This window comes from Tachypleus tridentatus, chromosome 5, assembly GCF_004210375.1.
Source record: "Tachypleus tridentatus isolate NWPU-2018 chromosome 5, ASM421037v1, whole genome shotgun sequence".
NCBI classification, from domain to species: Eukaryota; Metazoa; Arthropoda; class Merostomata; order Xiphosura; family Limulidae; genus Tachypleus; species Tachypleus tridentatus.
Genome location: NC_134829.1, coordinates 47,741,939 through 47,757,394, shown reverse-complemented (window position 1 = coordinate 47,757,394; position 15,456 = coordinate 47,741,939). Strand labels below are relative to the sequence as shown.

Here is a 15,456-nt window from a genome sequence, read left to right as displayed (position 1 = left end):
AGAGGATGATAAACCTGCACAGCTACAATACTGTAACAATATACTTAACCAGTTATAGGATGATAAACCTGCACAGCTACAATATTGTAACAATACATAACCAGTTGGAGAATGGTAAACCTGCACAGCTACAATATTGTAACAATACATAACCAGTTGGAGAATGATAAACCTGCACAGCTACAATATTGTAACAATACTTAACCAGTTGGAGAATGATAAACCTGCACAGCTACAATACTGTAACAATATACTTAACCAGTTAGAGGATGATAAACCTGCACAGCCACAATATTGTAACAATACTTAACCAGTTGGAGAATGATAAACCTGCACAGCTACAATATTGTAACAATATACTTAACCAGTTGGAGAATGATAAACCTGCACAGCTACAATACTGTAACAATACTTAACCAGTTAAAGGATGATAAACCTGCACAGCTACAATATTGTAACAATACATAACCAGTTGGAGAATGGTAAACCTGCACAGCTACAATATTGTAACAATACATAACCAGTTGGAGAATGATAAACCTGCACAGCTACAATATTGTAACAATACTTAACCAGTTGGAGAAAGATAAACCTGCACAGCTACAATACTGTAACAATATACTTAACCAGTTAGAGGATGATAAACCTGCACAGCTACAATACTGTAACAATATACTTAACCAGTTATAGGATGATAAACCGGCACAGCTACAATATTGTAACAATACATAACCAGTTGGAGAATGGTAAACCTGCACAGCTACAATACTGTAACAATACTTAACCAGTTAGGGGATGATAAACCTGCACAGCTACAATATTGTAACAATACATAACCAGTTGGAGAATGGTAAACCTGCACAGCTACAATATTGTAATAATACATAACCAGTTGGAGAATGATAAACCTGCACAGCTACAATATTGTAACAATACTTAACCAGTTGGAGAAAGATAAACCTGCACAGCTACAATACTGTAACAATATACTTAACCAGTTAGAGGATGATAAACCTGCACAGCTACAATATTGTAACAATACTTAACCAGTTGGAGAAAGATAAACCTGCACAGCTACAATACTGTAACAATATACTTAACCAGTTGGAGAATGATAAACCTGCACAGCTACAATACTGTAACAATACTTAACCAGTTAGGGGATGATAAACCTGCACAGCTACAATATTGTAACAATACATAACCAGTTGGAGAATGGTAAACCTGCACAGCTACAATATTGTAACAATACATAACCAGTTGGAGAATGATAAACCTGCACAGCTACAATATTGTAACAATACTTAACCAGTTGGAGAAAGATAAACCTGCACAGCTACAATACTGTAACAATATACTTAACCAGTTAGAGGATGATAAACCTGCACAGCTACAATACTGTAACAATATACTTAACCAGTTATAGGATGATAAACCTGCACAGCTACAATATTGTAACAATACATAACCAGTTGGAGAATGGTAAACCTGCACAGCTACAATATTGTAACAATACATAACCAGTTGGAGAATGATAAACCTGCACAGCTACAATATTGTAACAATACTTAACCAGTTGGAGAAAGATAAACCTGCACAGCTACAATACTGTAACAATATACTTAACCAGTTAGAGGATGATAAACCTGCACAGCTACAATATTGTAACAATACATAACCAGTTGGAGAATGGTAAACCTGCACAGCTACAATATTGTAACAATACATAACCAGTTGGAGAATGATAAACCTGCACAGCTACAATATTGTAACAATACTTAACCAGTTGGAGAAAGATAAACCTGCACAGCTACAATACTGTAACAATATACTTAACCAGTTAGAGGATGATAAACCTGCACAGCTACAATATTGTAACAATACTTAACCAGTTGGAGAATGATAAACCTGCACAGCTACAATACTGTAATAATATACTTAACCAGTTATGGGATGATAAACCTGCACAGCTACAATATTGTAACAATACTTAACCAGTTAGAGGATGATAAACCTGCACAGCTACAATACTGTAACAATATACTTAACCAGTTATAGGATGATAAACCTGCACAGCTACAATATTGTAACAATACATAACCAGTTGGAGAATGGTAAACCTGCACAGCTACAATATTGTAACAATACATAACCAGTTGGAGAATGGTAAACCTGCACAGCTACAATATTGTAACAATACTTAACCAGTTGGAGAAAGATAAACCTGCACAGCTACAATACTGTAACAATATACTTAACCAGTTGGAGAATGATAAACCTGCACAGCTACAATATTGTAACAACATACTTAACCAGTTAGGGGATGATAAACCTGCACAGCTACAATATTGTAACAATATATTTAACTAGTTAAAGGATGATAAACCTGCACAGCTACAATAGTGTAACAATACTTAACTAGTTAAAGGATGATAAACCTGCACAGCTACAATATTGTAACAATATACTTAACCAGTTAGAAGATGATAAACCTGCACAGCTACAATATTGTAACAATACTTAACTAGTTGGAGAATGATAAACCTGCACAGCTACAATATTGTAACAATACTTAACCAGTTAGAGGATGATAAACCTGCACAGCTACAATACTGTAACAATATACTCAACTAGTCAGAGGATGATAAACCTGCACAGCCACAATATTGTAACAATACTTAACCAGTTAGAGGATGATAAACCTGCACAGCTACAATACTGTAACAATATACTCAACTAGTCAGAGGATGATAAACCTGTACAGCCACAATATTGTAACAATACTTAACCAGTTGGAGAATGATAAACCTGCACAGCTACAATATTGTAACAATATATTTAACCAGTTAGGGGATGACAAACCTGCACAGCTACAATACTGTAACAATATACTCAACTACTCAGAGGATGATAAACCTGCACAGCCACAATATTGTAACAATACTTAACCAGTTGGAGAATGATAAACCTGCACAGCTACAATATTGTAACAATATATTTAACCAGTTAGAGGATGATAAACCTGCACAGCTACAATACTGTAACAATATATTTAATTAGTTGGAGGATAATGACTTATTTTTGAACAATGAAATAATAATGAAAAGGGAACTTTGGACACAGCTAGTTATACCAACTGTTTATTTCATTTTTTACATGTGGGGTAGCAAATACATCCAAGCTGTATATGGACATGTGAAAGTCAACACTGATGCTCTGACAAAACCAGTAAGTGAACAATGATCTTTTCACACTGCAATTACTGAATGATGGTCTACGAAAGTGTGGGTTATTTGAGTAAGATAGAGCAATTCTCCCATGAATGATGGTCTAAGAAAGTGTGGGTTATTTGAGTAAGATAGAGCAATTCTCCCATGAATGATGGTCTAAGAAAGTGTGGTTTATTTGAGTAAGATAGAGCAATTCTACCATTATCAGCACACCGTCACCTACTTTTTGAAATGGAACATGTCTATGATGGGTTGGAAAAGGGTGTCTGATTCTGTGAAACCATAATCCTAAATGAACCTCCCTTCAAATATTTTTCCCATCTGAGGAGTTCTTCACACTGTACCTCCCATATAAACTGCAATCACAGAATTATGGCCTATATTTTATAAACTAATGTACACATTATTCTTTCATGTACAGTGAGAAGAAAGTGACCCATGTTAACCCTTACATGCTAACACGTGTATGGTCAGTGAGTGAGAACCAACTGGATGTGTGCTGTTTAACCATTCTGAAATTCAACAATTTCATGTAGAGATTTTCTCAATTTGTAGGATATTTGGAAAAAATATTAAACTATTCCAGTTACAATATATGGTACAAGTTACTTGTTAAACCATGGCAGTAATTTATACACACCGTATCTTAAGTTACACTGACCAATGAGAATCAATTTTTTAAAAGTTTATAAAATTAATTAATTAATATATATAAAATTAACATTCCCTATCTTAATCCTTTATGTAAAATACATTAACTACGAAAACTTATGCTATGTTATCTAGCACAAGATATACATCTACATTACCAATTCACTGTTTAGGTTGGTTTTAGAAGTACCTATTTATCCTAAAAATATTTAATGAAAAAATTATGAAAGGCTATTATTATATTATTTAACAAGGTTGGTAAAATGTCAGTCCACATATAATTACACAAAACACTAGCATCTGAAAAGATACTGTGCAAGATATACCCAAAATTCCAATTGATCAAATACAACTTATCTAGCATCAATCTTCACCTCATAAAATCTGTTATAGAAATAAATAAATAAATAAAACATCCTTACACATTTACTGAAACAGAACAATCGATAACAAATGCGAAACTAGTCTTACCTTTCTGGAGATGAAGGAAGACTCAGTCTCCCATGACTGCCTTTCAGTCTTCCCTAGACCTCTGTGAATTGCTAGTACAAGGAGGAGTCTGCTTAAAAAAATGAGTGAATAACTGAAGTTTGAGTACCCAATTGGACTGATTAACTTTGGCTCACTTAACTGGTATGCAAAAATTAACTTTTTTTGTAATGCATGAGTTGAGACATGTTTAAAGACTGGTTTATTTAAACACTATAATAAATCTCCTTGTCTGTAATTTTAAGGCTTCACTGATAAAGATAAAAAAGCAGAGTTAGAGGAATTTGAAAAACTTTACAACAAAGGATAACCTTTAAAAATGTTACTACCATAAATCATCTAACCCATGTTCCACAAATAGATTGTTACTTTTATTATGATAAAATTGATTTTATTTGTTTTGAATTTCACATAAAGCTACATAAGGGCTATCTATGCTAGCTGTCCCTAATTTAGCAGTGTAAGACTAAAGGGAAGGCAGCTAGTCATCACCAACTCTTAGGCTACTCTTTTACCAATGAATAGTGGGATTGACAATCGTATTATAACTCCCTCCCTGGCTGAAAGGGCGAGCATGTTTAGAGTGACGGGGATTCTAACCCAAGACCCTCAGATTACGAGTCAAATGCCTTAATCCACCTGGCCACGCCGAGCTGATAAACTTGGTAACATAGTAGTTTACAGTGGACAAACTGAATAAAAGTAAATACAAAGGAAAATCTGGTATTTAAAATATGAGTGAGTGAAGCCACTGTAACAATAAAGCTGTTATATAATATCCAATTTTTGTTTTATTCATTGTTAATGTTCTTTAAAGTTTCAATATTCTTAATCTATGGACAAAGAATATAATTTTTGTTACACAACAGTTTCTCACTAAACTGTCACCTTGATAACAGAAGCAAAATTGTTTTTCAAAGACATTAGTTAAAAATAATGTGACCTTCATAGTGATTTGATAAGAATATGCACTGTATCATACTCTGACTATTACACAACCAGACAGTAATCTCCTCTATGTTTTTTTCAACTTTAAATAAGTCTATATACACTGCATTAAATAATAATTACTAACTATAGAATAATTAAATTATATGAAAACAAACATTTAGTAGTATTTTCTTAGCTTTACATACATGCTATTAGTATTACAAAAATCATTAGCAAATTAAATCTGTAAATCATGAATGAAAGTACACCAGCAACAAAAAATGATACAAAATGCTCAGTAAGTAAACCTAGGTATGTTTTCTGTGAATAAAATCTTCATTTGCAAAATTATTTACACCATCTACAAGGTTTAATGTATGCTTCTTAAAGAGAGCTTAGTGTATCCTCTATATAGTTTCAAGTACATGAAATATGGGGATTAATATATGCTATACACAACCATATCCTGAGGTATTAGGGAGTTTCATCACTGATTTGCAGTACAAGCTGATATGGTAATGAATTTTAGTATGCAAATACCCTTAAACATGAAATGACATAACTTCTTGAACATTGATACTGTCAGATCATTGAACTGGTAATAGAACCTGGAAATACTTGGCTCAAAAAGAAGTTAACTTGTGGCTGAAGAAATGGTAGACTGTTTAATAAAAAACCAAGCCTATGTCACCTAAGTAAGCACTGGCAGCCTTCAGTGTCAACTTTTTCCTTAATGTCTATCAGTTGTTGTCTGTAGTTGCTATGTGGTCAGCACACTTAATAACCCCAGAGAAGATATTTTCAATGTTGGGATGGCTGAGAAATGCAGCTGACAGGACTGAATGTGCTATTGGAACACTGAAACTGACATCAATCATGTTAAACTAGATGACTGTTACACTTTTACAAAATCACACTGCATAAATTTTGTTCTGTAGTTTATTTTGTAGTAAGATTTTTAAATAGATAAGACCATTAATTAACTTTTTTTCTTAAATGGTTTACCCTCCAAAACATCAATTCACCACACCCGTCAATACAGCTTTGACAATAGATCACATTTCCTTTATCTGCAGTCCAGGTTGTCAACTTATTATCATTACAGCTAACATCTATGGTAATAACTCCCAAATGCAATAGGAATGTCCCACCTATCAAACAAAATCCAAACACTGATGTTAAATTAGCCATCATGGAAAAATCAAATAAAGTTACAAATCTGAGTGCTTACATTCAAAACATGTAAACTTTTACTGCTTTTTACTGTCTGTAGCCAGTTATTGGAAGGTAGTCACCCTTGGACTTCTTAACGTAGAAAGAAAACCACCCTAGCATTTATACCAGTTAAACTCTCAATATTTACAAAATATATTAAATAGAATTATAATCTTTACAAAATATATTAAATAGAATTATAAACCTTATCTTAAAAGTTCTTATCAACCCTTTCCCTTTCTCTTGAAGATTTATTCAAGTATACCATGGGAATGTTGAGACAATTCCAGCTACTAGCATTTTACTTACAGAAATAAGATAAAGAGGCAGTATTTGATTTGATTGATAAATAACTAATAACATTCTTTTGAATAATTTTATTTGGTATACAAGAATTAAAAGTTCTATTTAACTAGCAAAAATGCTAAAGTGGTTTCAGTTCTTCTTTAAAATATTTACAGGTAACTGCCTTCCCATGACTAGCTATAAACAGTATAAAGTAATAGAAGCTGAGACGTTGTGGGTGTAAACACTCGGATTCGTACACTTCTTTGATTTTTCCATAACAGATAACTACATTAATATCAGTACTTGGATTCTGTTTGATAGATGAAATACCCCCCAGTATATTTGAATACTATTACCAAAGGCATTAACTGCCATGACACTAAGGTGACAGCCTGGATCTATAAAGGTAATGTGATGTTTAACTTCTATTAACAATTCCTGCAATCAATAGTTTAAAAGCTATATATGTAGTGCTTTATGCACATCACACATCCGGACTGCAAGCATACTATATACAGAGGCTCATGGAAACTGTATTTAACTTCATGTACAATACACAGGCATGGTGGTGATTGCTGTAAGACACCGAAATTCCAAAAAGACGTTTTTGATGGGTTACTTCACAAATTATACAACTTACTTCTCTAAACAATTGTCTCCATTGTTTAGCTGATCCTTAAATGCCTTGAACTGAGGGTAAAGGTTAGCAATGTCTGTTGTGTCCAACTGTTGGACTTGTAGGATACGATGCAACACACAACCATCAGGTAGAACGTGGCTAGCTGCACACTCTAACAAACAAGACCCAAAGATATCTGACTACCAAAATGAAATAACAGTGTGTAGAACATTTCAGTGTATGTAGGTTTGTGTAACAAAAATATAAGCTCTAAAATTCCACTGGTGTAAGTATTACCTCTAATAAATTTGTTTACTTATGTTTAATAAACAGACAAAACCAACAACAAAACATGTAATGTGAAACAAACAATTCTGTAAAAGAGCTATGTCTTTCTGCATTACATTTTATATGTAAATAACATTACAGTGTATTTTCTTAACCCCATGTAGGTAGGTTACAAGTGTGTATTCTACAACCTTTCAGACAGTGTTATTTGACATATTATGTATTTCATTCCAAGATTATTAAATATTCATTTCACCTTAAACTGCTAGAAGACATAAAATACCAGATACTGAAAAATATCTCTTAAAATGTGCCTTTTGGAGGTTCTAGAGGTTACACAAATGTAACACTAAACCTGTAGAATGGACAAAAGTATTCTCATATTACACATAAACATCACCTTGTTCTCTGATTTTTAAAGTCTGAGTCAAACTGACAGATATGAATAGAATTACTTTCATTTTAACATGTCTAATTTTTTATGTACAACAGACTTGTATGTTTTATTAAGCATGCTACATTTTGAGAAGTTACACACAGAATATAGCACTGAGGTAAAAACATCTAATATACTATGTTAAAAGTACTGTTAAAGAAAGGAAAAAAAAACAAACAAACAGAAATACAATATCTAAACAACCTGACCAGTGAGTTGCAAGTGAAAAATATGGCATGCTTGTTAGCAGTTTAATGTTGTGAAAGAGATTACTTAGGATAAAGTATTGAAAGCAAACATTGCATTTGTATAGCTTTCTGTTCTTCATAAAAATTAGTTCAACTAGCTGCGAGAATTATGTTAATCTGGCCTTACAACTTGCTGGTTAGGTTGAATTACCCACATTAGAAATGATACAGTCAAAAGTGCATATACATTTCAGAGCCTGTTTTAACGTACTCTGATAAGTAATAAACAAGATAACGCATTTTAATTTAAACTTAAATGATAAAAACATTAAATAGAAACAAAGTTAGCTTTAAAACATTACCACGTAAAATGAAAACAAAGAGTACTCTCATCGTTACATACTTGCTGGGTTTTCCTTGTGGCCAACTGTTTCTCAAAAATATTTACTTTCAATAAATGCACAATATATTACTGTTTTTTTTTTCTCTGAGTCTAAAGGAATGCAACAATTTCCCTGTTTGTGAAGCCGATATCTTCCAATTATGTAAAGATAGTTTTTTTAAAGCAGAACTAAGATAATTAAAAAAATTATTTTAATCTGCCTCTTAAAGCTACTTAATGTGTAAAATAAAAAATTATAGGTTCATACCAGCAGAACAAAGTTTACTTGACTTAACACAGAACTGAAGACAAGGTTTAACAGCTGGCAGAAGTCCATTGGAGGTTATGGCACTAGGGAAAACTTTAAGCAAAGCTTGAATAATCAGTTGGACAAAAGAGTCCATTTCACTGGAATAAACATTAAAAAAGATGATTTGGTACTGAATATTTTTTTCATTTAAATCTCACTTCAAAAACTACAAAATTATAAAATGTAATAACCTACACAATAAACATAATACACACATTACCATGGTGTGGAAACAATAAATATGGTGCAACAAGAGACAATAGATACTTCAATTGAAGTACTGAAGATGTAGATTACAAATGTATCTGTACATTTAACATTTTTCAAGTAAAATATACATAAACAGACATAATCTTAAAATAGTGTAGATCAAAACAAAGTTTCTAAATTTTGGTCATAATATGGGTTATAAATATTCCATCCTGCACAGCACAGAGACTGTTTTTATAACTAAAGTGAGGTTTTTACCAAAATATCTTATTTCTTAATGACAAACATTAGTGTCTATACTTACAACTGAAGATAAATATTTAATAAAATATATTCTTCTCATTTTATTCATTATCGAAGCTCTTCTTGAGTGTAATGTGTATATTATTTATTTATTATTAAGCACAAAGCTATATGATGAGTTATTTGGTTTATGCCCATCACAGGTATCAAAACCCAATTTTTAGTATTATGAATCCTAAGACCATTTAACCAATGGGAGAAGGTAGTGTCTGTTTGAATAACTTTGGAATAGCACCTTTATTTCACACTTTTACAGCTACATTTAACTGGAAAGCTCATTTAAAGATATATATATACATCATTCAAGTATTCAGTCTAGTACACAACCTTAATATGTTAACACACATTAGTCCCATGGACGTGAAATTTGTAAGACTAAAATTAATCAGTTTTATCATGTGAAAATTATCACCATAAAAATGTGATTGAGCTAATGATCATACTCAAACTAATATAAATTAAACCACAACATTCCATTAATGCCTCAACTGTTATTGATATACTTTATATGTGCAAACAGACAAAACTATTTTTAATTCTATACATGAACATTACCTTCTCGTCTACAATTGATACTATGTATATCACATGTGTCTATGAATCACATTACCTATTCTCCTTCAGATGTATTACTGTGACAAAATGTATCAAATTTTCTCATACAGTTTGAAACATCTCAAGCTTCACTTGATTGATTATTTAGAAAAACCTGGCAGGACTCAGGAGTGTGCAAACTGTGCTATTACTTTTATTACCAGTTCATTGCCTTTTTAAAAGTGTTAATATAAAGACTGTTTTCCATCCTTAGAATTGATTTACTTAGAGCCACTAATAACAGTGAGAGAGGCATGCCTGGTTTATTAAAAAAAAAACGTTCTTTTCTTTTCAGATAAACAAGCTTACTTTTATCTTTAATAAAATTACAAATTTTGATTTCATGACAAAAATATGACTATTGGTACTCACTTTTCAGAGTTATGAAAAAAGTCAGAGAAGACTGCTGTCAAACTTCCTTTTTTTTCTCTACTGTAAACTATTTCTTGGTCCTAAGACAGTGGAACAAATAGTTCTTGCATAAAAATCAACACTAGCAAAATAAAAAGTTTACGATAGTTGTACTTAGGGTTTTTTTTAGAAACATTTTTTTATACATGTATAAAGTTTTTAAACTTGTGTCTGGTTCATGTATTAGGTTCATTATGAATCAAACTTGGCTACCAGTAGGCTTTGTCTGTCATTTGCTTTTATTGTTTCCTTTATATGAAACTCTACACAAAGCTATCCATATATAGTCATTTTTCCTAATTTTTGAAATAATTATTTCATTAAATAATAGTATTTGACCCTCATTCTTAGAGAACACTTACAACCTCAAAGTGCAGGGTGCATTTTGTGCAACAGAGAGATGTAAACTGTGAATCCTAAAATCTATGTGCGAACAACTAAACCGTGCTTTGCCCCCTAGTGAGGGTAATCAGCACTAAAATCAAGATTGTTAGAATAAATGGTTAATTCTAGAAAGCTGAGGACAAATCCTTGTAAATTTAACATATTTATATACAAATTTATAATCTAAATATAATAGAATGGCATATATAACTTGAAGGTAGGCCTTGAATAAAGTACAAAATACAATGTTAGACAACTGTACTTGAAAAACAATGTCACACTTCTAATTATTACTAATCTATTAGTTACTTCATGATACAACTGAAATAATACATAAATAGCCCATGATATGAGGATAGGTGGTTATAATTCATTATAATGCTTTTTTAGAATTGTTTCACAAATGTTATAAGACTGGATTGAATAAAGAAATGCACAGTAGCATCTGGATGTGCAAATTTAAACTTCTTAAAAGTAGTTTTGGTTTTAATAATAGATTTTGTCATAAATCAGCTGTGCAGATTTCAAAAATAATATTCATTTTTTCTATCACGTGGGGATTTGCTTATGAATTTGAAAGAAAAAAACTCTTACTTAATTCAAAGTTACAACAAATTTACCACAAATATAACAGAATATGTTTGGGTTATTTACACAACCTCTTGTTGCAAACCCCTAATTTTAGCATTGTAAACCCGTAGACTTACAGCTGTACTAGCGAGGAACTGGAGGAAAATGGATATCATTTTCAAATTTAGCTTACAGGAATTACTATAAAACATGTGAAAATTTCAAGGCAATAAAACTACTGCAGACCTGTGTAATGTACAATGTATAGTGTATGATAACAGTCAACTGTATAAAGTGACTACAGTAACCATGAAAACATTTTTCTATTATAATAACTTACAAAATTAAACTGAATTATCTGATATGAAGCACAAATCTTAACATGTTTTCTTATAAGTAATTCAGATTACTGAGAAAATATCTCACCCGGACAATTCTCAGGTTATTCTGGGGAGTTTTAAAAAGATTCTGAATGGCTACCTTCATACGATTAGGACATCTAGGAAATAAAAATAACAACGAAAACACACATTATTAACACACAAATCTTTGGTAAAAATATACTCTAACATCCAAGCTAGGCCTGGTGTAAAAACAATGGTATGATGTAGTGCAGTGAACCTGATAAAAAATACACATTTTTTCTTACAAGAAACTTTAACTGAGCTAACTTAGAAAACATTATTAAAATTATTTGTAGCTGTTCTGTGATGTCACTTTAAAAAGAGCTATTCTAACAGTCATGAAACTAGTGTGTCACTAATTCACTGACTGGCCACATCACTGGCAAAGAATTGGTTGATCCATTAACAACAATTAATACATAAAATTTATAAATGAAATCAGGCCAAGAACTTTCAAAAGGGCTACTGATAACTGTTTTACATTGTCAAACAAAAAGTTACACACTGTTAAGCTTCAGGCTTTAGGGAAAAAAAAACACCTTTATTGTAACTTAAGTTATTTCTGTCTTAAAATTTTTATTTATGACATAACAACCTGCCACAAACACAGAAATAAACTACTATAAAAATGAAAATAAATACAAATAATGTATCTTCAGAGAAATAATACTTGTAAAGGGTAAGCTATTTCAGTATTTTCATTTCAAAACTGATTACATGAATCTGAAATCCATCAGTTTACATGCTTTTAAAAAGAAAAAAAGAATTTTTTTTTCAAATACTGGATGAGCTATGTGTTGAAATGTATTTCTGCTTTTAGAAGTGTTTATTAATTGATTTTAGCATAACTTTTATGAAGCACTACAGTACATACCAATACTTTATGATTTTTGATGTTCTTTATCAACAACATTTCAAACAGTGATGCTATTACAGTGAAAATAAACCTATTCAGAACAAATAAGCATGTGCTACTAATAATACTTGAAAATATCAAGATTATACAAATAAGAACTTTATTTTAACAAGATAATCAAGGATTTACTACACATTAAAATCTCACAAAAGAAGTGAAACTACTGACATCTTAATAACATCTTTTAATCCCTATAACCCTTCAAAGTTCATGTCATCAATTTCAATACAAGTTTGTAGGCTTATATTCAAATTTTATTGTACTACTATTTTATGTATGTATGTCAATATGTTTGGTATTAAACTGTTGATTATAAATCAAATTTTAATATTATACATTATTTAATTTCTTAATTTAAAAGTAAATATAAAGAAACCTAAAAATTTACTAATGTGTATCACCTGGTAAGTTGAATGCAGCACTGGTTCACATTAGATGTTTCTAATGTACAAAGTCTATAGTTTCTTAAGAATTGTAAACTCAAATCACCATTACTTACAAGCTAGAATATAATCCTAATGTTTCTATTTGTTGAGGTATTGCTACATTTAGTGAACCCAACACAGTAGCCCCACCCATTTCTTTACATTTTAAATGCTTATGTACACCTACAAGATGTTTGAATAACCAATCATATCTTTCTAGGCTCAAATACAGCTTCCTTACTAAGTCTGATAAATTATAGTGGATATCTCTGGGATTTATATAGTAATTTTTTAGTTCAAAATGCATATATTAAAACCTAAAAAACATTATGTTGTTTTATGTTCTCTATGTGCCAAACTTGATAAGGCTTAGCAAATTATGGTAAGCAGCAATTGGATACAAAGTTCATAACTAGAAGAGATAATTGTTTTCTATACTTCTTTATTTACTGTTGTATATTTAAAAGAAAAATACTGAAATTTAAGAACTTGTTTGTAAATACTAGTATTGTATATACATACATAATGCATTATAAACAAAATGTGACAGTATTTTACAAAATAATGGTCCATCAGTACACAGCCAAGATAGGTTACTTTTTAAAGGCCACTTTTATATTACTGGATACAGTAATATTACCATACATGTTTCTCACCATTCAAGTTTTATAACAGAAGTCAAACACTGCTGAAAGGTTAATAATTTTAAATAAAAAGCTTTACATATGTAAAATGTTGTGAGATTTAAAATAGTTATACTAAATATCTGTGGTTCTGTGTTATAACTTGCAGTAATCCTAGAATGAAGTATAGCTTACATCTATTTCCTTTTTTTTTACTGTGATTACAGTCAGTCAAATTGACCAAATCCATACAAAGATATAAAAGCAAAAATAACAAAATATAAGGTGATTTTTCTGAAAAAAATGTTTGATAATTATCTGGAGGATATTAGAAGTTTAGGGAGATTTTGCATGTGTAATATGATAACTTTCTGATGCATAGAAATATTTTAAATTGTAAAATCAAAATTACTTTGTATGTTGGGTAGTTAACATTTGAAAATAAAAAAGAACAAGTAGACAGTTAATTAAAAAATGTTCAACTCTATTAAAATATGTGATACTTTGTGTATGATTGTCTCTTGTAATATGCTGATACTTTGTGTATGATTGTCTTGTAATATTTGCTGATACTTTGTGTATGATTGTCTTGTAATGTGATACTTTGTGTATGATTGTCTTGTAATGTGATACTTTGTGTATGATTGTCTTGTAATATGTGATACTTTGTGTATGATTGTCTTGTAATAGCTGCTGATACTTTGTGTATGATTGTCTTGTAATATCTGCTGATACTTTGTGTATGATTGTCTTGTAATATCTGCTGATACTTTGTGTATGATTGTCTTGTAATATCTGCTGATACTTTGTGTATGATTGTCTTGTAATATCTGCTGATACTGTTCAAAATATCAAGATATGTGTACATTTCAAAAAGTTACAATATAACTGCTTTATGGGAATACAGGCTAGATGGAATCTACTCATCCAAGTTGCTGTGGGAAACTATTGACAATTTCTCATTAATGACTTTTGTATTACCCTAGAAAACAAGTTACCATATGAAACTGATGACATCTTATCAATAACAATTTGTTTTAGAAACTCCAAAAAACAACCATGTGAAACTACTGACAATAGCTTTGTGTTAACAACTTTCCTGAAACCCTATGAAACAAAATGTTGTGTGAAACTACTGAAAACATTTCCCATTAATAACTTCAATTAAAGACCTGCTCACTATTGATTTTTGTTTGGTTTTAAGCACAAAGTTACACATGCTGTGTCTGTTCTGTAGGGATTGAAACCTGACATTTAAATAACAAACTATAAAACCTTCTACTTAGTTACTTGGAGCCTCACATATTTCCTTCATGAGTGCTATACGTCTAACATGGAGTTTACTCTTTCCTTACTTTGGAGTTTATTTCCATAGCTATATAAATGAATTCTTCATCATGCAAACGCACATGACAGTTCTTTCAATCTTTCTAAAACACTCGAGTTTTTTTGTATTCTTTCATTAAAAAAAAGAAAAACTGAACTAAGAAGGGAAGAAGGTAAATTTTGTAACACTTTCATTGCGTGCAGAGACACAGCAACTGTAACACCTCTGACTGAGTTTTTTAAACACAAAATTTCAATCACAGC

The 15,456-nt window shown here is 31.2% G+C and overlaps 1 protein-coding gene across 2 annotated transcripts in view; it reads right to left on the bottom strand.

Annotated features, from left to right (window-relative positions):
* The window catches only part of Ipk1 (Inositol phosphate kinase 1), a 40,516-nt gene that overhangs the window by 13,952 nt on the left and 11,108 nt on the right, over positions 1-15,456 (bottom strand). The window contains exons 8-12 of one of the 2 annotated variants that reach the window (XM_076502457.1): positions 11,925-11,997; positions 10,506-10,585; positions 8,985-9,124; positions 7,444-7,594; positions 4,353-4,443 (exon numbers count right to left, since the gene is read on the bottom strand). In XM_076502457.1, the coding sequence (XP_076358572.1) occupies positions 4,353-4,443; positions 7,444-7,594; positions 8,985-9,124; positions 10,506-10,585; positions 11,925-11,997 (535 nt within the window). The remainder of the gene's footprint in view (positions 1-4,352; positions 4,444-7,443; positions 7,595-8,984; positions 9,125-10,505; positions 10,586-11,924; positions 11,998-15,456) is intronic. The other variant, XM_076502459.1, reaches the window with a different exon arrangement.